Here is a 26,809-nt window from a genome sequence, read left to right on the forward strand (position 1 = left end):
TTATCCATTTTATCACAGCATGACAAGGTCAACTGAACACAAATATGACTAGCAAAAACATAGAGTGATAGTATATGAATTATATCTCAATAAAGCTGTGTTTAAAAAAATAGTAATTAGCACATAGTCTTTGAATTCAGGCACACCTGTGTTTGAATCCTGGCCCTACCACATTTTAGCTGGATGACTTTGGGCAATTATTTAACCTCTGTCAGCCTCCCAGAAGAAAACGATACCTTATCACATAGTGACCTTTTTTTCAGTAAGATTAAATCATATAATAAATATAACAATTGTAGTATATAGTGCTTACTATATAGAAAGCACTCAATGAATCAATAGATGCTTACTACTACTATTATTAAAATATCTCTAATAGTTTTCCAGCTGAAAGCACTCTGCTAATCTCACATAAAAACAAAGAAAATGTCATATGTGGACAAAATAGCTACGTAAAACATGTGTCTTTCTCTGATATTTCATATGGCTTGATAAGCTCTCTTTGTAGTAAAAGGCCCATAAAAGAGTTCACGATTTCCCAGTATCCTTTACTTAGAAGCAAGAAGACAAAATTGTTTTACTAATCATTCCTATAGGAATGAAATGTGACTTGGCTGACCAGAGAAGTTAAAAGCAATGGAGAAGAGAATATGCAAAGGATCTGAATAGACAGTGCTCCAAAAAGATACACAAATGGCCAATAAACACAGGAAAAGATGCTCAATATCCCTAGTCATCAGGGAAATGCAAATTAAAGCCACATGAGATACCACTTCATACTCACTAGGAAGGCTACAGTTAGAAAAAAAAGCAGATAACAAGTGTTGCTGAGGATGGGGAGAAATTAGAACCTTCACTCACTGCTGGTGTGAATATAAAATGGCACAGCCACTTTGGAAAACAGTTCTGGAAGTTCCTTAAACAGTTAAACACAGACTAACCATATAATCCAGCAATTTTATTCCTGGTGTATATCCCTCAAAAATGAAAACATATGCCCGTGCAATAGCCTGTACACAAATATTCATAGCAGGATTATTCATAATAACCAGAAAGCAGCAAAAATCCAAATGTCCATCAACTGATGAATGGATAAATAAAATGTAAGACAGTCATATTAAATATTATTCGACCATAAAAAGAAATGAAGTATTGATACATGCTATAACACCAATGAACCTTATAAATATGTTAAGTGAAAGAAGCCAGATACAAAAGACAATATAGTGTCTTCATTCAGATGGAATCCATCCTTTCAATCTCTCACTGGAGACCATGATTAATGATTAAGCAGTAGTAATTGTAGGTTTAATCTGACCCTACCAAGGACAAATGAATTTCATGATGATGACTTTCAAAACTGAAGAGTCCATTGTCAACCTTAGGAAAAAGAGCTCAACTCATTATACAAAGGCAAGGATGGGAAAGCCCAGTAAAAGCTAATTTTGGATGGTTTTCCAACTGAGGTAAATATTTTCTTAAACATAGGGTTATTCAATTTACTCTTATTCTTTTTTGTTTTTAAAATTTCACTGTTTTAGGCTGTCTTTCTATATTCTTAATTATATTTGATAGTCAAGGATCTACAGAGAAATAGAGAAATCTCTTCCAAATGTTTCTGGGAAGAAGACTTATAACTATGCTGAATATTTTCATTCTTGAAACTCTTGGCAGCCATCAGTGCTTCACACATGATAGCAATTAGAAGACAGAATAAATAGCTTCGTAGAAGGCAGGCTGGCTTCTGTAGATAGCATGCTGGCAAAAAACCAAAAGATTAGCCCAAAATTACTAAATGTGGACTGGCAAGGGCCACCAAATTGAGTATATTTTACAACTTAAACACACATCACAGGACACAACAGCAGCAGCTCCACAAATAATGAATACACACACAAAAAGCTTGGAAAGGCTTAAGCAAGGTCCATCAAGGGGGACTAGATTATTTCTACTTATTTAGATGAACATAAAGTTATTCATTACCAAACATAAAAAAAGAATATTTTTATAACCAAAATTAACCGTGATGCAGTCAGTTTCAACAAATTCCACAACTCCAGACATTTGTAATATCTATAATGAAAACATGGTACATAACACTTATTCATGACTAGTAAGCAACAATAAAATAGTGGGTTCATCCCCTAGACAAGAAAGAGAGATGCAAAAGAAGGGATAAAGAAATAAGTATTCTTTGTAATAAAATGAAGTTAACTGATTACTGGGATTGGTTTTTGACTTATGAATGCCCATCTTATTACAAAAAGGATTTAAAGGGGCTAGTATCTATTTGTTAGAAGGACAACGTATTAAATTCTTATCTCATTTGCAATATTTCAGTTAAGTTTCTTAAAAGTGAATTTTGATAAAAATATTATAAGGGATTTGGATTTTATAACATTAAAAGAGAGAGGGGGTGGGAAGAGAGAAGCACAATAAGAAAGAGAAATGCCTTTAACCAAGCAAAGGAAAGGAGTATTGGGGTACCAATTAAGACACAGGCTTTATTAAATAAAATACTTAGACATGATGCCTCAATTCCTCTAGAGGACAATGGAACATAAGAAGGTAGTTGCTATAGAATGAATGTTTGTACCCACCCCCCTAAATTCATATGTTGAAATCCTAATCCCCAAGGTGGTGGTATTAAGAGATAGGGTCTTCAGAAGGAGATTAGGTCATGAGGGTAGAGCCTTCATGCCAGGGATTATAAGCAGACTACAGAGAGCTACCTTGGCCCTCTGGCTATGTGAAATTACAGTGAGAAGACAGTTATCTATAAGGAAGACATCTGGCTATGAACCAGGAAGTAGGCCCTCACCAGACAGTGAAAGGGCTAGCGCCTTGATCATGGACTTCCCAGCCTCCAGAACTGTGAGAAATAAATAATTGATGTTAATAAGACACTCAGATTATGTTATTGTTATAGCCTCCTGAATGGATTCAGACTATAAGATAGTCTGATAGTGGGCTCAGAATTATCTTTATGAGTAGTGGTTTGGATTGAGGGAATGGATTTGGGGCTACATATGCAACAATCCCAAGTGGTCTCCTTTAAATATAGAAAAAAGTACCAAAGCTTTAGCAGTGAAGGGTTAGGATACCATCTGGAAAAAGAAACTAAGTAACTAAGTCACTATCATCTATTATGTGAGTTTTAGGGAGAGATTAAAAAGACTACTTAGACCCTCCTTGAGGGCATTGACTATAGCCAAATTTTCAGGAACAAGTCTAATATTTAAAGAACACCTACGTGGGTAGACATTATGCTAGGTCTCTTTTGTTTGTAATCCCATTTTATCCTCTTTTGAGGAAATAAGGCTCAAAGAGGTTAAGTAAATCAGTCAGAGGACACACAGCTAATAACTGATATATAGGAGGTACATGGTATGTTTGCCTAAAAACAAAGATGCTTTCTACCACAACAGGCAACAATTTTTTATATCTCCAGTACTAACTACAGTTAATGATGATATCTTACAGAAGTGAAATGAGAAAAATCACTTCTTATGAGTTAATAAGCAGCTATAGACAGCAGAGCCTTAGAATAGCAAAGGATGGGTGGAGAACATAATGGAATCACAGACAAAATGACCACTTCTTACTGGTAATTAGGAAGAAAAACTTAATTTCTTAGGAAGAAAAACTTAATTTCTTAGGAAGAAAAACTTAATTTCAGAAATAGGAAAATTTGTTTGAAAAAAAATAATAAAAAGGAAATACTCCCAAATGGTAGAATTATTTATTATGAAAGTGATATAATTATTAAAGTGATACTTTCCAATTCCAGATGACTGACTGAAGCAGTAAAAAACAAAAGTCCTTGATTATGTGAACTATTTCCCTGCTGTAATAGGACCCTACCATGAAACCCTAATAGCTTTGCCAACTACAGGGTACACAGTCTGAAAGACAATCCTTAGTACACATCACTTCCTAAACAGTAATGATGTTTACTGCCTGCTAAATAAGTGTTTAGCCAAAAGAACATTATTCGCAAACCAAGATACTGAGCAGCTATCTAACCTCCTTCTGAGGTCTATTTTCCTCGTCTATAAATGTTATAATCCCTATATTGAAGAGTTGTTGAGGAACAGAAATGAAAAGTGCTTACTTAGCACAAGGACATGATCATATATACACTAAATAGAGTCACTGCTTGTATGATTATATTATATTCATTATCATCATATCAACCATAATTACCAAAAGCTAAGAGAATTCTACTTAATCTCATTCACTAAAGAACAACAATTGTATAGTATGTTTACTGCATCAAAAAAAATTGGTTAGAAAGAATCAATCAAGATGGCAGAGTAGAAGGACATGGAACTCACCTCCCCCCATGAACACATAAAAAATACATCAACACGTGAAATAATTCTCACTGAAAACTAACTGGAAACTGGCAGAAAGATTCCTATACAACCAAGGATATAAGAAAGATCCACACAGAATCTGGAAGGGAAGAGAAGGGACCTGTGCCCCCTGGGAGGGGACTCAGAGGAAAAGGGAGACTACATAGGAGGAGACCCCTGCTGGGGAGCAGGCAGTGCAAGCCATAGATTGGGCGCCCCAGTCCTGGTGTCGGACACAGGGAAGACAAGTCCCCTTGGCTGGTTGTAGAGTTGTTGGAACTAACAGGAGGGCTGTGAAGAACATGCAAGGACTGGCTTGCTCCTGAGGCAGGGTGGCGAGGACAGATTGAGGATGGTTCCAGTGGCTGCCCAGTTTTCTGCAATTAGCCTAGCATACGCCTCAGCCTGAGCCAAGCAAATGCTCCAGTCCTGCTTACTCTACCACACTAGAGAAAGGGCTGCCATCACCAGGGAGAGAGCTCATATCTTAGTACTGAGATGCAGAGGAAACTTGGAACTAGGGCAACATCTGAGCAGTGTGGGCAGCCATTGATGGCATTTACACAGGCACTGTATCAGGGGTAGTCTTGATCTCTGACGGAAGCCAGACTGCTGCACCCACACCCTGACACAAGCCCAGTGCTAAAGGGAGCCCTGCTTACCCTGCAGCACAGCTTCTTGACAGGGCAGGGGTGGCAGAGGCTGGGGGTAGTAACTGGCTGTGAAGGACAGCAGAGACTCAGACACAGCTGGTGCTGTCATTATTGGTGCCTGCACAGGGGGCACGTTAGAGGCAGCCTGAACCTCTGTGGCCAGCCCATCACATGTTGGCATGGGCCCCTCTTCCTCCAGCACTCCTCCTCTCTGGGGCAAGGGTACAGTGGTGGGAGTGGGAGACAAACACATTTAAGGGAACAGAGACAGCTTGGACCCGAACCTCAGGGCTTCCACTCCATCAACTTTGGGCTGGCCCCTGCCCCCGATAGGGTGCTAATGGCCAATGAGCAGAGGGGAAGCCACACCTCACACTTGGCTCTGGCCCTGATTCCTCCATCTCCAACCCTACTTCCTGCAAGATGATAACTGTCAGCATACCCTGAGGAAACGCATGGCTTCTGTTCACATCAAATCCAGCTCTCCCACCAAAGGCACTGGGCACACACAGACTGTAGAGAGACACTGCCACGTAAGGACACCTCTTCAAGACTGCAACAGGTAACTGTTTCATCTAATTTCACAGAGACAGGGAAAGTTAAGCAAAGTAAGAAGACAGAGGAACTAGTCTTGATTGAAAGAGCAAGACAAAACTCCTGGGAAAATAAATAATGAAATAGAACTAAACACTTTACAAGATAAAGAATTCAAAGTATTAGTAATAAGAATGCTAACTAAATTAGGGAAAAGAATAGATGAACACAGTGAGAATTTTAACAAGGAACTAGAAAATATACAAAAAGAACCAATCAGAACTGAAGAATACAGTAACTGAAATGAAGAACTCACTGAATAGCAGACTATGTGATACAGAAGAACATAAATGACCTGGAAGTTAGAATAATGGATATTACCCAATCAGAACAGCAAAAAGAAAAATAAACATTAAAAAATGAGAACAGTTTAAGAGATTTCTGGAAAAACATGAAGCATACCAACATTGGCATTATAGTGGTTTCAGAAGGAGAGGGGAGAGAAAGGGGGTTGAAAATGTTTTTGATGAAATTATGGCTGAAAAAGTCCCAAACCTGAACAAGGAAACAGATATCCAGATACAGGAAGCACAGAGGGAATCCGAACAACATGAACCCAAAGAGACACACACCAAGATATATCATAACTAAAATGGCAAAAGTAGAAAATAAAGAGAATTTTTTTTTGGCCATGCCAAGTGTTATACGGGATCTTAGTTCCCAGACCAGGGATCAAACCCATGTTCCCGCAGTGGAAGCTCAGAGTCTTAACCACTGGACTGCTAGGGAAGTCTGCAAAAAGAGAATTTTAAAGGCAGCAAGAGAAAAACAAAGAGTCATATACAAGGGAACCCCCATAAGGCTATCAGCTGATTACTCTGCAGAAACTTTGCAGGCCAGAGGGAGCAGCATGTTATATTCAAAGTGCTTAAAGGGAAAAACCTGCAACCTAGGATACTCTACCCAGCAAGATTATCATTCAGAATTAAAGCTGAAATAAAAACAAACTTCTCAGACAAGCAAAAACTAAAAAAATTCATCAATACTAAAGCTACCCTAAAGAAATGTTAAAAGGTCTTTTCTAAGTGTTAAAGAAAAAGCTATAATAAGAAGTAAAAATTTATAAGAAAGGAAAAATCCCACTATGAAAGGCAAATATATAGTAAGGACTGAGGATCAACCACTTAAATAAACTAGCATGAAGATTAAAAGACAAAAAATTATAAAAGCAATTATAACTACAATTTAAAAAATGAAGACGTAAAATAGGACATCAAAAGCACAAAATGTAGGGGAGGGGAGTAAAAACAGGTGTATCTTTTAGAATATGTTTAAAATTAAATGACTACCAGTAAAAAATAAGTAGATATGGTTATAGGTCAACATGAACCACAAATCAAAAACCTACAATAGATACCAAAAACCTAGAAAGAAACACAAGCATACTACTAAGGAAAATCATCAAACCATAAGGGAAGAAACAAACAGAAGAAGAAACGAACAGAGAAGAACTACAAAAACAACTGGAAAAAAAGTAGTAAAATGGCAATAAGTATATACCTGTCAGTAATTACTTTAAATGTCAGTGGACTAAATGCTCCAATCAAAAGACATAGTGGCTGTTTGAATAAAAAATCAAAACCTGTCTATACACGGCTTACAACAGACTCACTTCAGAGCGACACACACAGAGTGAAAGTAAGGGGATAGAAAAAGATATTTCATGTAATCAGAAATGACAAGAAAGTGGGGGTAGCAATACTCATTTCAGACAAAATAGACTTTTAAAACAAAGTCTATAACAAAAGACGAAGAGCATTATATAATGATAAAGGGATCAATACAAGAAGAGGATATTACACTCGTTAACATATATGCACTCATACAGTAGGACCTAAATATACAAATATTAACAGACATAAAGGGAGAAACTGACAAAAAACAATAATACTAGGGAACTTTCACATTCCACTTACATCAATGGACACATCATCTAGATAGAAAATCAATAAGGCAACCATAGTCTTAAATGACACAATAAACCAGATGGCTTAATAGATATCTACAGGATATTCCATCCCAAAGCATTCTTTTCAAGTGCACATGGAACATTTTCCAGAAGAGATCAAATGCTGGCCACAAAACAAGTCACAACCAATTCAAGAGGATATAAATTATATCAAGCATTTTTTCCAATCACAGTGGTATGAAATTAGAAATTACAGAAAGAAAACTGGGAAAATAACAAACACCTGGAGACTAAACAACAGGCTACTAAAAAACCAATGGTCAATGAAGAAATCAAAGAGGAAATCAGAAAATACCTTGAGACAACTGAATATGGAAACACAATTTTCCAAAATCTATGGGATGCAGCAAAAGCACTTCTAAGAGGGAACTATATAGTGACACAGGCCTTCCTCAAAAAGCCAAGAAAAATCTCAAATAAACAAATTAACATACTGCCTAAAGGAATTAGAAAAAGAAGAACAAAGCCCAAAGTCACCAGAAGGAAGGAAATAATAAAGATCAAAGAGGAAATAAATAAAATAGAGACCTAAAAACAAAAAAAAGGATCAATGAAACCAAGAGCTGGTTTTTTGAAAAGATGAGCAAAACTGATAAACTTTAGCCAGGCACATCAAGAAGAAATGAGAGAGGAAAAAAATAAACAAAATAAGAATTGAAGAGGAGAAATAACAACCGATACCACAGAGATACAAAAAATCATAAGAGAATACTACAAATAGTTATATGTCAACAAATTGAACAACCTAGAAGAAATGAACACATTTCTAGAAACATGCAAGCTGCTAAGGCTGAATCAGAAAGAAACAGACAATCTGAACAGACTGATCACTAGTAGTGAAATTGAATTTATAATTAAAAAAAAAAAATTCCCAGCGAAGTCCAGCATCAGACAGCTTCACAAGGGAATTCTACCAAACATATAAAGAAGAGTTAATACCTATCCTTCTCAAACTATTCCAAAAAACTGAAGTGGATGGAACACTCACAAATTCATTCTATGAGGCCACCATTACACTAATACCAAAACCAGAAAAAGACATCCCCCCCCAAAAATTTCAGGCCAATATCTCTGATGAATATAGATACAAGAATCCTCAAAAAAATATTATCAAACTGAATCCACTGATACATAAAAAGGATCATACACCATGATCAAGTGGGATTTATTTCAGGGACACAAGAATAATTCAATATTCGCAAATCAATGTGGAACACAACATTAACATAGAGAAGGATAAAAATCATGTGACCGGGGGCAGAGTCAAAATGACGGGGTAGGAGGATGCGGAGTTCGCATCTCCTCAAAACTAGGGCACCTACCAGGTGCTGGTGGGGGACCTCAGACACCTAAGGGGATGGGAGGAATGCCTGCGCAACCAGGTAGGACATGAGAGGGAAGAAGGCGGGGGAGGAAAAGTGGAGGTGGGATGGGACCAGCACGCCTGAGGGGTGGATGGCGGAGGAGAGGGGTTCCCACGGTCAGAGAGACCCACTCAGGGCGACGGGATCAGCAGGGATGGAGAGAGAGACCTTTGGGGAACTGGGGGATCAGAGGGGAATGCAGCCAGCACCTCCCCAACTTGCTCAGGCCCCAGCAAGCCTGCTGGGGTCCCAGGCTTGAACCTCTGCCCTCCAGGGCCCCTCCAGCTGGGCAGGTCCTGAGGACATGGGAGGGAAGGTGGGGAGGAAAAGTGGAGGCGGGATGGGACCAGCCCCTGAGGGGCAGCTGTGGGATAGGAAGGATTCCCATGCTTGAGGGGCCCACTCCCAGTGAGGGGATCAGTGGGGATCAGGAGAGACCTTCGGGGGATAGGAGGGGAACACGGCCAGCATGTCCCCTGCCCACTCGGGCCCCAGCAAGAATGCTGGAATCCTGGGCCTGAACCTCCACCGTCTGGGGCTTCCTCTGGCTGCATGAGTCCTGAGCCTAAGCCCCACCTCCCAAAGCCCTCTTCCAGCCAGGCAGGTCCTGACATTAAGCCCCACCCGCCCAAGGCTTCTTCCAGCCTTTTTTATTTTCTGCTGAGGTTCTGTCTTGCATTGTTGTTGTTTCATTTTTATTTTTATTTTTCTAATATATTTTTATTTTTCTAACTTTATTTTATTTTTTATTCTTTCTTATTGTTCTGCTCCTTTTGGTTTGTTACATTTCTTTTTTCCTTTTTTTGCTGCACCACACGGCTTGCAGGGTCTTGGTTCTCAGGCCAGACGTCAGGCCGGAGCTCCAGTGTTGGGAGCACCAAGTCCGAGCCACTGGAATGACAGAGAACTAAAGGCCCAAGGGCATATTAATCGGTGTGAGCTTTCTCAGAGGTCCTCATCTTGACACCAAGACCTGGCTCCACCCAACTGCCTGCAAACTCCAGTGCTGGAAGCCTAACAGCAAACAACCAGCCAGACAGGAACACAGCCGCACCCATCAAAAAAATGGGATGACAAAAAAATATAGTACAGACAAAGGAGCAAGATAAATCCCACAAGACCAAATAAATGAAGAGGAAACAGGGAACCTACCTGAAAAAGAATTCAGAGTAATCATAGTAGATGATGATACAGAATCTTGGAAATAGAATGGAGGCACGGATTGAGAAAATACAAAAAATGTTTAACAAGGACCTAGAAGAACTAAAGAACAAGCAAACTGTGATGAACAACACAATAACTGAAATGAAAAATACACTAGAAGGAATCAATAACAGAAAAATTGAGGCAGAAGAACGAATAAGTGAGCTGGAAGATAGAATGGTGCAAATAACTGCCAAAGAGAAGAATAAAGAAAAAAGAATGAAAAGAAATGAGGACAGCCTCAGAGACCTCTGGGACAACACTGAATGCACCAACATTTGAATTATAGGGGCCCCAGAACAAGAAGAGAAAGAGAAAGATTCTGAGAAAACATTTGAAGATATTACATTTGAAAACTTCATGTTAGATGAGAAAGGAAAAAGCCACACAAGTCCAGGAAGCACAGACAGTCTCATACAGGATAAACCCAAGAAGAAACACACCAGGACACATAATAATCAAACTACCAAAATTTAATTGAAAGAAAAAATATTAAAAGCAGGAAGGGAAAAGCAACAAATAACATACAAGGGAATCCCCATAAGGTCATCAGCAGATTTTTCAGCAGAAATTCTGCAGGCCAAAAGGGAGTGGCAGGATATACTTAAAGTGATGAAAGGGAAAAAACTACAACCAAGATTACTCTACCCAGCAAGGATCTCATTCAGATTCGACAGAGAAACCAAAAGCTTTACAGACAAGCAAAAGCTAAGAAAATTCAGCACCACCAAACCAGCTTTACAACAACTGCTAAAGGAACTTCTCTACACAGGAAACACAAGAGAAGAAAAAGACCCACAAAAACAAACCTAAATCAATTAAGAAAATGGTAATAGGAACATACATATTGATAATAACCTTAAATGTAAACGGATGAAATGCTCCAACCAAAAGACACAGACTGGCTGAATGGATACAAAAACAAGACCCGTATATACGTTGCCTACAAGAGACCAACTTCAGAACCAGGGACACATACAGACTTAAAGTGAGGGAATGGAAAAAGATATTCCATGCAAACGGAAATCAAAAGAAAGCTGGAGTAGCAATACTCATATCAGATAAAATAGACTTTAAAATAAAGAATGTTGCAAGAGACAAGCAAGGACACTACATAATGATCAAGGGATCAATCCAAGAAAAAGATACAACAATTATAAATATTTATGCACCCAACATAGGACTGCCTCAATAGATAAGGCAAATGCTAACAGCCATAAAAGGAGAAACTGACATGAACACAATAATAGTGGAGGACTTTAACACCCCACTACCACCAATGGACAGATCATTCAGACAGAAAATTAATAAGGAAACACAAGCTATAAATGACACAACAGACCAAATAGACTTAATTGATACTTACAGGACATTCCACCAGAAAGTGGCAGAATACACTTCCCACTTAAGTGCACACGGAACATTCTCCAAGACAGACCACATCCTGGGTCACAAATCAAGCCTCAGTAAATTTAAGAAAATTGAAATCATTTCAAGTATCTTTTCCGACCAACACTATGAGATTAAAAATCAATTCCAGGAAAAAAAAACTGTAAAAAATTACAGGCACACTGAGGCTAAACAATACACTACTAAATAACCAAGAGATCACTGAAGAAATCAAAGAGGAAATAAAAAAATCCAGAGAAACAAAGGACAATGAAAACATGACGACCCAAAACCTACGGGATGCAACAAAAGCAGTACTAAGAGAGAAGTTTACAGCCATACAATACTACCTCAAGAAACAAGAAAAATCTAAAATAAACAATCTAACCTTACACCTAAAGCAAGAAGACAAAGAAGAACAAACAAAACCTAAAATTGGTAGGAGGAAAGAAATCATAAAAATCAAAGCAGAAATAAATGAAATAGAAACAAAGAAAACAATAGCAAAAATCAATGAAACTAAAAGCTGCTTCTTTGAGAAGATAAACAAAATTGATAAACCTTTAACCAGACCAATCAATAAAAAAAAAGGGAGAGGACACAAATCAATAAAATTAGACATGAAAAAGGAGAAATTACAACTGACACTGCGGAAATACAAAGGATCATAACAGACAACTACAAGCAACTATATGCCAATAAAATGGACAACCTGGAAGAAATGGGCAAATTCCTGGAAAGGTACAATCGTCCAAGACTGAACCAGGAAGAAACAGAAACTATAAACAGACCAGTCACAAGTAATAAAATTGAAATCATGATTAAAAACCTTCCAACAAACAAAAGTCCAGGACCAGATGGCTTCACAGGCGAATTCTATCAAACATTTAGAGAAGAGCTAACACCTATTCTTCTCAAACTCTTCCCAAAAACTGCAGAAGAAAGAACACTCCCAAACTCATTCTACGAGGCAACTATCACTCTGATACCAAAACCAGACAAAGACATCACAAAAATAGAAAATTACAGAATATCACTGATGAACATAGACACAAAAATCCTCAACAAAATACTAGCAAACAGAATCCAACAATACATTTAAAGGATCATACACCATGATCAAGTGGGATTTATCCCAGGGATGCAAGGATTCTTCAATATATGAAAATCAATGTGATACACCATATTAACAAATTAAAGAATAAAAACCATATGATCATCTCAGTAGATTCAGAAAAAGGTTTTGAAAAATTCAGCACCCATTTATGATATACACTCTCCAGAAATCGGGCATAGAGGGAAACTACCTGAACATAATAAAGGCCATACACAACAAAAGCACAGCAAACATCATTCTCAATGGTGAAAAAATGAAAGAATTTCCTCTAAGATCAGGAACAAGACAAGGATGTCTACTCTCGACACTATTATTCAACATAGTTTTGGCAGTCCTGGCCATGGCAATCAGAGAAGAAAAAGAAAATTTAAAAATCCAAATTTATAGGGCTTCCCTGGTGGCGCAGTGGTTGGGAGTCCGCCTGCCGATGCAGGGGACACAGGTTCATGCCCCAGTCCGGGAAGATCCCACATGCCATGGAGCAGCTGAGCCCATGAGCCATGGCCACTGAGCCTGCACATCCAGAGCCTGTGCTCCGCAATGGGAGAGGCCGCAACAGTGAGAGGCCCGCGTACCGCAAAAAAAAAAAAAACCCAAAAAAATCAAAAAACAAAAATCCAAATTTATATATAAAACACTGATGAAAGAAATCAAAGATGACACAAACAGATGGAGAGATATACCATGTTCTTGGATTGGAAGAATCAATATTGTGAAAATGACTGTACTATCAAAAGCAATCTGCAGATTCAATGCAATCCCTATCAAATTATTAATGGCATTTTTCATAGAATTAGAACAAAAAATTTTACAATTTGTATGGAAACACAAAGGACCCCGAATAGCCAAAGCAATCTTGAGAAACAAAAACGGAGCTGGAGGAATCAAGCTCCCTGACTTCAGAGTACACTACAAAGCTACAGTAATCAAAATAGTATGGTACTGGCACAAAAACAGAAGTATAGATCAATGGTGCAGGATAGAAAGCCTAGAGATAAACCCATGCACCTATGGCCACCTCATCTGTGACAAAGGTGGCAAGAATATAAAATGAAGAAAAGACAGTATTTTCAATAAGTGGTGCTGGAAAAACTGGACAGCTACATGTAAAAGAATAAAATTAGAACACTCCCTAACACCATACACAAAAATAAAATCAAATGGATTAAAGACCTAAATGTAAGAGCAGACAACATAAAACTCTTAGAGGAAAACATAGGAAAAACACTCTTTGACATAAATCGCAACAAGATCTTTTTTGACCCACCTCCTAAAGTAATGAAAAGAAAAACAAAAATAAATAAATGGGACCTAATGGAACTTAAAAGCTTTTGCACAGCAAAGAAAACCATAAATGACATGAAAAGACAACCCTCAGAATGGGAAAAAATATTTGCAAACAAAGCAACTGACGAGGGATTAATCTCCAAAATACACAAACACCTCATGCAGCTCAACATCAAAAAAACAAACAACCCAATCGAAAAATGGGTGAAAGACCTAAATAGACATTTCTCCAAAGAAGACATACAGATGGCCAAGAGGCACATGAAAAGATGCTCAATATCACTAATTATTAGAGAAATGGAAACCGAAACTACAATGAGGTATCACCTCACACTGGTCAGAATGGCCATCATCAAAAATCTACAAACAATGAGGGTGTGGACAAAAGGGAACCCCTCTTGCACTGTTGGTGGGAATGTAAATTGATACAGCCACTATGTAGAGCAGTACGGAGGTTCCTTAAAAAACAAAAAATAGAACTACCATATGACCCAGCAATCCCACTACTGGGCATATACCCTGAGAAAACCATAATTCAAAAAGACACATGTACCCCAATGTTCACTGCAGCACTATTTACAATAGCCAGGACGTGGAAGCAACATAAATGTTCATCAACAGATGAATGGATAAACAAGACGTGGTACATATATACAACGGAATATTACTCAGATATAAAAAGGAACGAAAATGGGTCATTTGTAGAGATGTGGATGGACCTAGAGTCTGTCATACAGAGTGATGTAAATCAGAAAGAGAAAAACAAATATCGTATATTAATGCATATATGTGGAATCTAGAAAAATGATACAGATGAACCATTTTGTAGGGCAGGAATAGAGACGCAGCGGTAGAGATCAGACATGTGGACACAGGAAGGGATGGTGGGATGAACTGGGAGATTAGGATTGACATATATACACTACCATGTGTAAAATAGACAGCTAGTGGGAACCTGCTGTATAGCACTGGGAGCTCAGCTCAGTTCTCTGTGGTGACCTAGATGGGTGGGATGGGGTGGGGGGAGGCCCAAGAGGGAGAGAATATATGTACACATATAGTTGATTCACTTTGTTGTACAGCAGAAACTAACACAACATTTTAAAGCAACTATACCCCAATTTTTTTAAAAGATCACATGATCATCTCTATAGACACAGAAAAAGCATGTGACAAAATTCAATATCCATTCACGATAGAAAATTTCATCAAAGTTGGTGTAAAAGGAACATATCTGCTCATAATAAAGACCAGTTATTATAAACCCACAGCTAACATCACACTCAATGGTGAAATGATGAAAAGCTGAAAGAATTTCCTCTAAATTAACAGATGAATGGATAAAGAAGATGTGTGTGTGTGTGTATTCCAAATATACATAATGGAATATTACTCAGCCATAAAAAGGAAATGAAATTCTGCAATTTGCAACAATGTGTATGAACCTAGAGAATATTATGCCTAGTAAAATAAGTCAGACACAGAAAGATAAATACTCTGTTATCACTTATATGTGGAATCTAGAAGATAAAACAAATGACTGTATATAACGAAACAGAAACAGACTCACAGATACAGAGAACAAAGCAGTGGTTACTAGTGGGGAGAAGGAAGGGAGGAGGGGGGAGGTAGGGCTATGGTATTAAGAGACACAAAATACTATGCATAAAATAAATAAGCAACAAGGATATATTATACAGCACAGGGAAATATAGCCATTATTTTTTAATAACTTAAAGGGAGTATAATCTTATAAAAGTATTGAATTAATATGTTGTACACCTGTAACTCATATGATATTATAAATCAAATATATTTCCATTAAAAACAATAATAAAGCAGCTTACAAGGCTGCATAAAAAAGTTTTTGTACATAAAAAACTTTTGTTAGGTCGATGAATGATCTTTGATGTAATTACCACATTTCTCCAAAAGATTAAAGATTTCTTCTGCTGTGCTATAGTTTTGGGAGCAGTCTGAAGTTCAGAAGATGATTTAGAGACTCGGTTCTAATATCAGTCCATCCTACCCAGTCTGATCATTAGGAAAGAAAGGATCCTTTGCCAATCTTCAAGCCAATGAAAGTTTTTGCTGGCTATAAAACTGCCACTGGCCCATGCCTATTTCCTTACCTCCTCTGCTTCTAAGGCTCTCAAATCACAAAACGGAGAAGCAAATATACTCAAGAGTTCTATAAGCATACTTCTCCTTCTATATTAACAAAAATAAATAACAACGAGGAAGAATCTAAAGTCTGGTTTTCTTTAGCCTCTAGAAAATGTCTACATGTTTCAAGACTTCCCTCTACAAAGAATTTGTAGACTGTCTTATTTCACTCTTCTGAACAAAAATCTCCTACATCCTTGTAACTACAATGCCTTGTAAATTATTTTCTTCCAAATTATACAAAACAACTCAAAAAAGCCCACCTCAGCCTGGCAGAGTGCATGAAGACCTTGTAACACCAAGGCTGCTGGAGTAGCCTGGTCAGGCTTGGTGCATTCATTCAACATCTGGGAAATAGCTGCCAACATATCTGCACCATGCTGATATGGCCTACAAAAAATGACAGTTTAGACACAAGATTAAAGCCAAAGAACTATATTACTACTCCAAGGTCTTTTGCCTGAACAAAAACATTAATGCTTTTCTTTACTCTTGTGCCTATCAAACGTTGACCCCCAACTAATAATACCATATGCTTCTGTTCAAAGATTTGCATCTTCATCATTTCTGCTGTAACTTCAGGCTCATTTTTGGTATTATTACCCAAAAAAGAAGACACTCCTTAACAAATTTTATTCTCCCTGAATCACAAAACCTATTGTCTGAATCGACAAGAACTCGTCTATAATAATAGTGAAAAGAACTGACTTACCTTATTGAGATCATCAGTAAACCCAGGGATTTGAGATCAGAAGATGATCGGTCATAGCAGTATTACAAACTAAGGTGGGTATGCCTATCACAATAACGACGATAATGATAATGATGATAAAATAATAATAATATGAATTATAACTGACTGAGCACTTACTTCATGCCAGGTACTGTGCTGGATTCACTCACTCATCCTCCTCTCCTTCCTCTATCCCACATATATTGTGCTACCCCCAGAATGCTTTTAACTTCATAAAGAAACGCTCAGGTCTGCATTCTTTGTAACCCCTCAGCGATATAATACTTCTCTCTATTTAACAAAATATCAATTGAAAAAATTGCCTGAGTGAATTCTATTGCTTCACTGTCCGCCAAATGGAAATCATTTAACAAAACTGGAAAAATTTGACGGATCTCGAGATGGTAACTGAAAGGTTCACTGAATAAGTTTTCAACAGACTCTGATCTGATCTGATGTTTAACGTCTCCTGAGCCTCATCTTTAAGTATGTAAAATTAAAATGTCAGCTATCATCTCTAAATTTTTTCCATGCCAATACCTCAATAGAATCTAAACTCTTAAGTCTTGGGTTAACACGTGTGTAACTTTTAGACTAAGATGTTTTTTGTGTTGCCAACAGGCTGAAGCTTAGAAAAGAGGCAGAACTGCTGAGGCTTAAATACAGTCTGATCCAAGATTTTACTTGAAACAGAAATCATCCGCATTATCAGCAACTGGGCCAACCCATTCACTGCACAGCTTCAGGAAGTATCATTCACAGTGTCATCATTGACAAAAGTGAGAATGATGCTCCAAGAATTCTACAGTGCAGTGGCTCAATCAATATATGAAACTGCAGGATTATATCTCATTTCAAATGTATCAAATTTATTTCCTCTCTAAGATTTTGGCCTTACCCTAATTCAAGAAAATAGCAATCTGGCAAGGTGGAGCTTTGCTTAGTGTTATTTCAGTCTTGTCACCTCCTGCCTAGTTATTAACCCATAACCTAGAATAGCAGAGTCATCTCCCTAACATCTTCATGTCTTCCTAAACCCTAAAGCATACACAGGAATTCAAGGTCATTTCCCTCCTTGTAATAATTCCTAATAATTAATTCCATTCAATGAGTTACAAATAAGGCCTTCTCTATTAAAACATCTTATAAAAATCAAGCATAACATAGGGAGAATATAAGAAAGAACAGTTTGACCGGTAATCCACTGCTTAGGTTTCAGGAATTTATATATAGAAAAATAGAAAATGTAACATCATATGTTTTATTACAACATTAAATTATTACACAGAAAAGGATACATAAATAGCCTCTAAACCTAGATATAAGTCTAGACCTGAAAAGACATGCCTGCTACTCAAAGTTATTGTCTGATGTTACTAAATTTTACAATCAGACAACTTGACTTTAATATTCATTTATTCTTACTCAAACATCCTCTGCCTATCTTTCCTCGCTTCTTGCTTGCAATAGAAAAATTAAATGCAAAATAATATATCATGATATACATTCCCAAAGGTCAAGCATGTCTTACCTTTGCTTACATATATCTCTGATCGATGCTGCTTTAGCTATCAGTTTCTCCCATTGGACCTCCTTGCCCACAGACAGAGAAGGCACATCGGACATGGCCATGAAACGCTGCAGTTCAGGATAGACACGATCCTAAAAAGGCAATTTCACAACTTGAGTTGAATAATAATTGTCTCCTTTTATGCAGCATTTTCACCTCTAAATCTTACATCTGCATTGCAAATTATAATGTGTTTCATCTAATCAGAAAAAAAAGAATGCTGTTATGATTGCTGGGGATTTTCTTACAGATCCATGTACTGTTCATTTCATAAAACAAGAAAAAAGTGGAAAAATCTCACTCTAATTACAAAGGCTCTAATCACTTATATTTCTATCACTTTTTCCACACAAATGGAAAAATAAATTTCAGAATTAAGGAAATAAGATTATTTTCTATTCTCAATTTCTCTCTGAGAGTCAATCACAACTGACCACATTATAGATCAAAAGCACCACACTAAATCAAAATTTCCCAATGCAATCATTGATGTCACTCACTAATATTACTGTATCAAAGCAGTGTCATGCATAATGACAAAATTAGCTTTCTTCAGTGAAAGGGACATGCTTACTACTCATACAAGTGTATATCTGAGCTTACCTGTTTTTCCCACAAAGAAGTCAACAAGCGCAAAGTGACAGCTTTCAGTTGCGGAGTGGTTCCAAGAAGTTGAATTACTCGTAGAATTTGTCCTATGCACACCTAGCAAACATTGAAGAAACTTTGGTTTCATAAATGCAAATGTGGATAACCCCAAGGTTACCAAAGGAACTTAAAAACCTCTTATTATAAAATAAAGACTGAAACGGAAGCTTACTACAGTATTACCCATCTCCTCAGAAGTTGGAGATAGCTTTGGGAGGAGCTAGTTAGCAATTCTGGGGGCATAAAGACCCAATCTCAGACAACAGACAACGGGAAAACTTGATGAAAAAATGACTTTTAAAAATTAATTCTTAAATATTGTAACAAAAATGTTTCGCCCAACAAGGGAAGCAGTGATCAAGGCAAAATTAAAGGGTCAAAATTTCACATGACAACAAACAAAATTCATGTCTCACTTTCTTTTTGCCCCAAAGTAAGTCGCTTAATATACAAACCTTGTGAACACCAAGTGCAGGCAAAGTATACAAGATATCATTGTATAACACAGGTTCCAGTGGTCTTCCTAATTTGAACATCAAAACTGGAATCAGATTTGGTACCTAAAATGAATTTAAAGAACATATAAATTATGCCTTTTAAAAGAAATCAATCTATAAAGCAATCATATTTCATTTTTCTCCAAAGGAATACCATGAATATATATGAATTAAAAGCCTAAAAAAATGTCAGTTAGCCATTTGTTATTAATGGTAATTTCATAGTATTGCTAATATTCTATCTCTTTTATAATTACCTGTGAGCCCTTGTTCTATCCATTTATACATGTATACATATTATAGGGGTTTTTTGGTGTTAAAAAAATGCTTTTCTTAAACAACTATGGCATTAACTCTCAGCAATACAAAAATAATTAATATATATCTTGCACTAAAGAAGCTTACAGTTCTAATGAGTGGCACAGTGAAATATTCAATGGTTATTCCAATGTAAAATAATTAAAACCAATTGTAATGTAGGGGGGTTAATGGACAAAAATTTCCCTCCACCTTCATACTTCAATCCATATGCATGACACAATAAAATAAGAAGAGCAAAATCATTTGTGTATCAAAAGACTTAATATTGTTAAAACAGTACTATTTCCCAAATACATCTACATATTCAATGTAAACCCTATCAAAATCCCGGGTAGCCTCTTTGCCAAAATTCAGAAATTGATCCTAAAATTCATTTGAAAACAAGTGATCCTGAAGAGCCAAAACAATCTTCAAAAGGAACAAAGTTTGAAGATTCAACTTTCCCAAATTCAAAATTTATTACAAAGTTACAGCAGTCAAAATAGTGTGGTACTGACGTGAGGATATAAATATAGATCAATGAAATAGAACTCAGAGTCTAGAAATAAATTGTTACATTTAAGTCAATTGATTTTAGACAGAAAGGCCAAGAAAATACAATGCAGAAAGAAGAGTCTCTTTGAAGAATGGTGTTTGATTTTGACAACTGTATTTCCATATGCAAAAGAATTAATTTGGACCCCTTCCTCACACCACATGTAAAAATTGACTCAAAATAGATTTCAGACCTGAATGTAGGAGCAAAAAACTGTAAATTAGGCAAAGCCTTCTTAGATATGACACCAAAAGTATGAACAACAAAAGAAAACAAAACATTTCATCAAATTAAAAATATTTGTCCTTCAAAAGACGCTATAAAGAAAATGAAAAGAACAACCCACAGAATGGAAGAAAATATTTGCAAATCATATATCTAATGAGGAACTTACATCCAGAATATATGAAGGATTCGTACAACACCATAATAAAGGACAAATGACTCAATTTTAAAAGAGCAAAGGATCTAAAGAGATACTTCTCCAAAGAAGATAAACAAATGGCCCCAAAAAAACACGAAAAGATACTCAATCAGCATTAGCCACGACATAAATGCAAATCAAAATCAAATGATGCATGACTTCATACCCAATAGGATGGCTTGAAACCACATTAAGTGTTAGCAAGGATGTGGAGAAATTGGGACCTTCATACACTGCCAGTGGGAAAGTGAAATGGTGCAGCCCCTTTGGAAAACAGTCTGACAGTTTCTCAACTGGTTAAACAGAATTACCATATGATCTAGTAACTGTACTCCTAAGTACCTACCCAAGAGAAATTAAAACATATATCCACACGAAAACTTACATGTGAATGTTCACAGAGGTATAATTAATAATAGCCAAACAGTGGAAACAACCCAAATATCTATCAACTGATGAAGGGATAAATAAAATACAGCATATCCATATGATAGAATATTATTCTGCCATGAAAAAGTAATCAACATGGATGAACCATGAAAACATCGAGTGAAGTAAAAGAAGCCAGTCACAAAAGACCACATATTATATGATCCATTTATATGAAATGTCCAGAATAGTCAAATCTACAGAGACAGAAAGTAATTGCTTAGGATCGGGGAGGTATAGGAGAAAATGGGGAGTGATTGCTAATGGGTACAATGTTTCTTTTGGTGGTGATGAAAATGTTCTTAAATTATCTGTCATTATGGTTGCACAATTCTGTGAATATACTAAAAGTCACTTTGAACACTTTGAATGAATTAATTAAATGGCATGTGAATTATATATTATAAATATATATAAAATATATTTATATGTACATTTTATTATTTTTATGTTTTTAATAAATACATAAAACTACATTTTAAAATCATTAAGTGAACACCTATTATGAGCAAGGATCTCTACTTGATGGCACAAAATGTAGTGCCAAAAAAATTTTATTTTCCTTATAGTGCATTTGACAAGTTTGTTACCCAGAAATTGATAAATTTCCTCTATCTGCTGTAGTCTTAGAAAACTTGTTCCAAGCTTAGAAGACATCTATTTTTAATTCAATCTCAAGAAGGAAAAAAAAAATCCTCCTAACCCTACCAACAAAAAAGTGACAGTTAAACACTGACTCATTAATGGGCCTGACCATCACATACCACAGTGGCATTTGGAGCTACACCTGTAATGGCTACAGACACACAACACACAGCCAGAATTTATGATGTTTTTAACAACTGCTGGGGCTCTGTTGGAACAGAAGTTCCAGCATCCTCACCTTGAGCAAACGAAAGGAAACAAATTTTTTAATTGGCTTTTTAATTCCCCATTTTAATTAAAAAAGGTTATCTTAGATTGCACTGCACAGGCCTCAATGAATTACTCCTTCTGGGAAGATCTCTACCAAGACAGTTTGACAGATTCTTAGTTCTGAGATGGGCAATCAGTACATAGAGTGGCATTTTACAAAATAGTGTATTTAATTATATGGCTTTTAACAAATGTTTAAATTATATTGTCAGGAAAGAAATAAAGTATTCTACTTATGCTAAAGAGTACACCTCCTTCATGATCCTCAGACCTAAAGAAGTATGTAAGGGTGTTTAGTTTTCTCTGGTAAGTTCAGAAATTAAAAAACAAAGTGGGAAATTTTTACAGCAAATAATCTTAGATCTTGAGGCTATTCTAGTTCATATTAAATTCTCAAATCAATGGAAAAACAAAATAGGGGTTATTTCATTAGGAAAACATAGATATAGATATATATGTGTGGAAAACATTTTTTGCATAAAGTCTGAGCTGTTGTTTTCCAAATGAAAAGACATATGTGTATTTATTGATTTACTTGAGATGTCATTATGGGCTCTTGATTCCTCTGCTCTTGAGTCTTCTATTCTCTGGAAGCAAAAAAAGCAGAGAATGAATACTCTGCCTTTACCTTAAATTTAAAATAAGCCAGCAAGCGCCCTATAAGTCACTGTCTCAAGACCTCCTGGTTTCATAAAACTCAATGTTTTCTCTCCCTCCTTCAGAATTCAAGTCCTTGATTTAAAAAATTTGATTTCAAATGATGGAATCATTAAGGAAACCCCTCCCATAAGACTATCAGCAGGTTTCTCAGCAGAAATCTTGTAAGCCAGATGGGCATGCAGAATGATATATTCAAAGTGCAAACAAACAAACAAAAAACCCCAGCCAACTAAGAATACTATATCTAGCAAAACTTTCTTTCAAAAATGTAGGAGAAATACTTTTCTAGATAAACAAAAGCTGAGGGAGTTCATTCACTAGGCCTCCCTTACAAGAAATGCTAAAGGAAGTCCTTCAAGTTGAAAGGAAAGAACATTAGACTGCAACATAAAAATATATAAAAGTATAAAGCTCAGTGATAAAGGTAAATGTATAGAAAAGTATAGAATACTGTAATATGTCACTTTTAATACTAGAATAGGAGATAAAGACATAAATATAAATAGCTAACTATAAAGATATGTTAATGGATACACAACATAAAAAGATGTAAGTTGTGACATCAATACCATAAAGTGTGTGTGGGGGGGTGAAAAAGTAGAACTTTTACATGCAATTAAAGTTAAGTTATTATGAGCTTAAAATAGGCTATTATAACTGTAAGGTGGTTTCAGTTAAGTGCCCTGGTAACCACAAAGAAAATACCTATAGAAGATACATAAAAGATAATGAGTAAGGAATCAAAGTATTTCACTACAAAAAAATCAACAAAACACAAAGTAAGACTGAAAGAGAGGCAAAGAGGGACACAACAGCTATAATTCAGACAAAAACCAGTTAACAAAACAGCAGTATTACGTCCTTCCTGATCTATAATTACTTTAAATGTAAATGGATTAAACTCCCCAATCAAAAGACAGAGTGGCCAAAAGTTAAAAGACAAGATACAACTAAATGCTGTCTACAAGAGATTTACTTTATATTTCAGGACACACATAGGCTAAAAATAAAATGACAAAAAAAGATACTCTATGCAAATAGTAACCTCTAAAAGAAAGCAAGGATAGCATAACTTATACCATGCAAAATAGACTAAGTCAAAAACTGTCACAAGAAACAAAGACAAACATTATATAATGATAAAAGAGTCAATTCACCAGGAAGTTAAACAATTATAAATATATATGCACCCAATATCAGAGCAATATATGTATGCTCAAATATACAAAGCAAATATTGACAGAACTGAAGGGAGAAATAGATACCAACACATATAATAGTAGATTTCATTACTCCACTTTCAATAATAAATAGAACATCCAGACAGAAGATCAATAAGAAAACAGAGGACATGAACACCACTATGGACCGAATGAAACTAACAGACATATACAGAACATTCCATCCAACAGCAAGAAAATACAAATTCTTCTCAAGTGCATACACAACATTCTCCAGGAAAGATCCACATGTTAGGTCACAAAATAACCAATTTAAGAAGACTGAAATCATACTACGTATCTTTTCTTACCACAGTGGAGTGAATCTAGAAATAAATATTAGTAAGAACACAGGAAAATTCACAAATACATGGAAACTAAATAACACACTGTTCATCAACAGATGAATGGATAAAAAACATGTGACACAGACACACACACATATATACATACACACAATGAAATACTACTCAGCCATAAATAAAGAATAAAATTTTTCCATTTGCACCAAAATGGATGGACCTGGATGGTCTATGCTTAATGAAATAAGTCAGACAAAGACAAACGCTATCACTTACATGTAGAATCTAAAAAATAAAACAAACTAGTAAATATAACAAAAAGGAAACAGATTAACAGATATAGAGAACAAACTAGTCATTACTGGAGGGAAGAGGGAAGAGGGGAGGGGCAATATAAGGATAGGGAATTAAGTTTATACAAACTACTATGTATAAAATAAATAAATTACAAGGATATACTGTACAGCACAGGGAATCTAGCCAATATTTTATAATTACTATAAATGGAGTATAATCTATAAAAATTTTGAATCACTATGTTACACACCTGAGATTAGTGTAATAGTGTAAATCAACTATATTTCAATTTTAAAAAAGAAAGAAAAAGTATCTCAAATAAATACTCTAACCTTATACCTCAAGGATCTAGAAAAAGAAGAATAAACTAAGTTCAAAGTTAGCAGAGGGAAGGAAATAATGAAAATTAAAGTAGAAATAAATGAAGTAAATAAAAGAAAAAAATCAACAAAATTAAAAGTTAGTATTTTAGAACATCAACAAAATTGACAACCCTTTAGCTAGCCTAAGAAAAAAAGAGAGAAGACTCAAATAAAATCAGAAATGAAAGAAGAGACATAACTGATACCAAAACAATACGATGGATTTTGAGACAACCATATACAATTATACTACAATAAATGGGATAACCTAGAAGAAAAGGCTAAATTCCTAGAAATATACTTCTCACCAAGACTGAATCATGAAGAAATAGAAAATCTGAACAGACCAATTATAAAGGAGATTGAGTCAGCAATCAAAAACCTCCCAACATAGAAAAGCCCAGGACCAGATAACTTCACATGTGAATTCTACCAAACATTTAAAGAAGAATTAACACCAATCCTTCTTAAACTCGTCCCTAAAAACTGAAGAGGTAGGAACACTTCTGGACTCATTATATGAGACCAGCATTATTCTCATACTAAAACCAGACAAAGACATTACAAGAAAAGAAAACTACAGGCAAACATCCCTAATGAACACAGATGCAAAAAGACTCAACAAAATACTAGCAAACAGAATTCAACAACACATTGAAAGGATCATAAATCATGACTAAGTAGGATTTATCCCTGGAGTGCAAGGATGGTTCAACATGAAAATCAATCAATGTTATAAACTACCTTAATAGAATGAAAGATAAAATCACATGATCATCTCAATAGTCACAGAAAAAGTGTTTGACAAAACTCAGCACACTTTCATGACAAAAACATTTACTAAACTAGGAACGGAAGAAAATTACCTCAAAATAATAAAGGCTCTATGACTATGAAAAGCCCACAGCTAATATCATACTGAAAAGTAAAAACGAAAAACTTTTCCTCTAAGATCAGGAACAAGGCAAGGGTGCCCACTCTTGCCATTTCTATTCAACACAGTACCAGAAGTTCTAGGCAGAACAACTAGGTGAGAAAAAAAAATGAAAGTCATCCAAATCAGAAAGGAAAAGGAGGGACTTCCCTGGTGGTCCAGGGGTAAAGAATACGCCTTCCAATGCCGGGGACGCGGGTTCGATCCCTGGTTGCGGAACTAAGATCCCACATGTCACAGGGCAACTAAGCCCGTGTGCCACAACTACTGAGCCCACGTGCTTCAACTAGAGAGCCCGCATGCTGCAACTACAGAGCCCATGTGCTCTGGAGCCCACACGCCACAACTGGAGAGAGAAAACCTGCACACCACAACTAGAGAGAAGCCTGTGTGCCACAATAAAGAGCTTGCACACCACAATGGAGGATACTGCATGCTGCAACAAAGATCCTGCATGCTGCAACAAAGATCCTGCATGCTGCAACTGAGACCCAACGCAGCCAAAAAAGAAAAAGAAAGAAAGGAGGAAGTAAAATTATCTCTGTGATAACATGATCTTGTATGTAGAAAACTCTAATGATTCCACATACCAAAAAGTTAATTAAAACTAATAAATGAATTCAGGAGAGTTGCAGGATACAAAACAAACATTAAAAATCAGTTGTGGGGCTTCCTGGTGGTGCAATGGTTGGGAGTCCGCCTGCCGATGCAGGGGACGCGGGTTCATGCCCCGGTCCAGGAGGATCCCACATGCCGTGGAGCGGCTGGGCCCGTGAGCCATGGCCACTGGGCCTGCGTGTCCGGAGCCTGTGCTCCACAACAGGAGAGGCCACAACAGTGAGATGCCCACGTACCCCAAAAA

General features: G+C 36.5%; 1 protein-coding gene across 2 annotated transcripts in view; it reads right to left on the reverse strand.

The window, feature by feature from the left end:
• Positions 1 to 26,809, reverse strand: part of FOCAD (focadhesin) — a 294,494-nt gene that overhangs the window by 155,514 nt on the left and 112,171 nt on the right. For both annotated transcript variants that reach the window (XM_007454953.1, XM_007454952.1), the window contains exons 11-14: positions 19,507 to 19,611; positions 19,007 to 19,108; positions 18,365 to 18,495; positions 16,364 to 16,490 (exon numbers count right to left, since the gene is read on the reverse strand). In XM_007454953.1, the coding sequence (XP_007455015.1) occupies positions 16,364 to 16,490; positions 18,365 to 18,495; positions 19,007 to 19,108; positions 19,507 to 19,611 (465 nt within the window). The remainder of the gene's footprint in view (positions 1 to 16,363; positions 16,491 to 18,364; positions 18,496 to 19,006; positions 19,109 to 19,506; positions 19,612 to 26,809) is intronic.

Source organism: Lipotes vexillifer, unplaced genomic scaffold, assembly GCF_000442215.2.
Source record: "Lipotes vexillifer unplaced genomic scaffold, Lipotes_vexillifer_v1.1 scaffold317, whole genome shotgun sequence".
In the NCBI taxonomy this organism is placed as follows: Eukaryota; Metazoa; Chordata; class Mammalia; order Artiodactyla; family Lipotidae; genus Lipotes; species Lipotes vexillifer.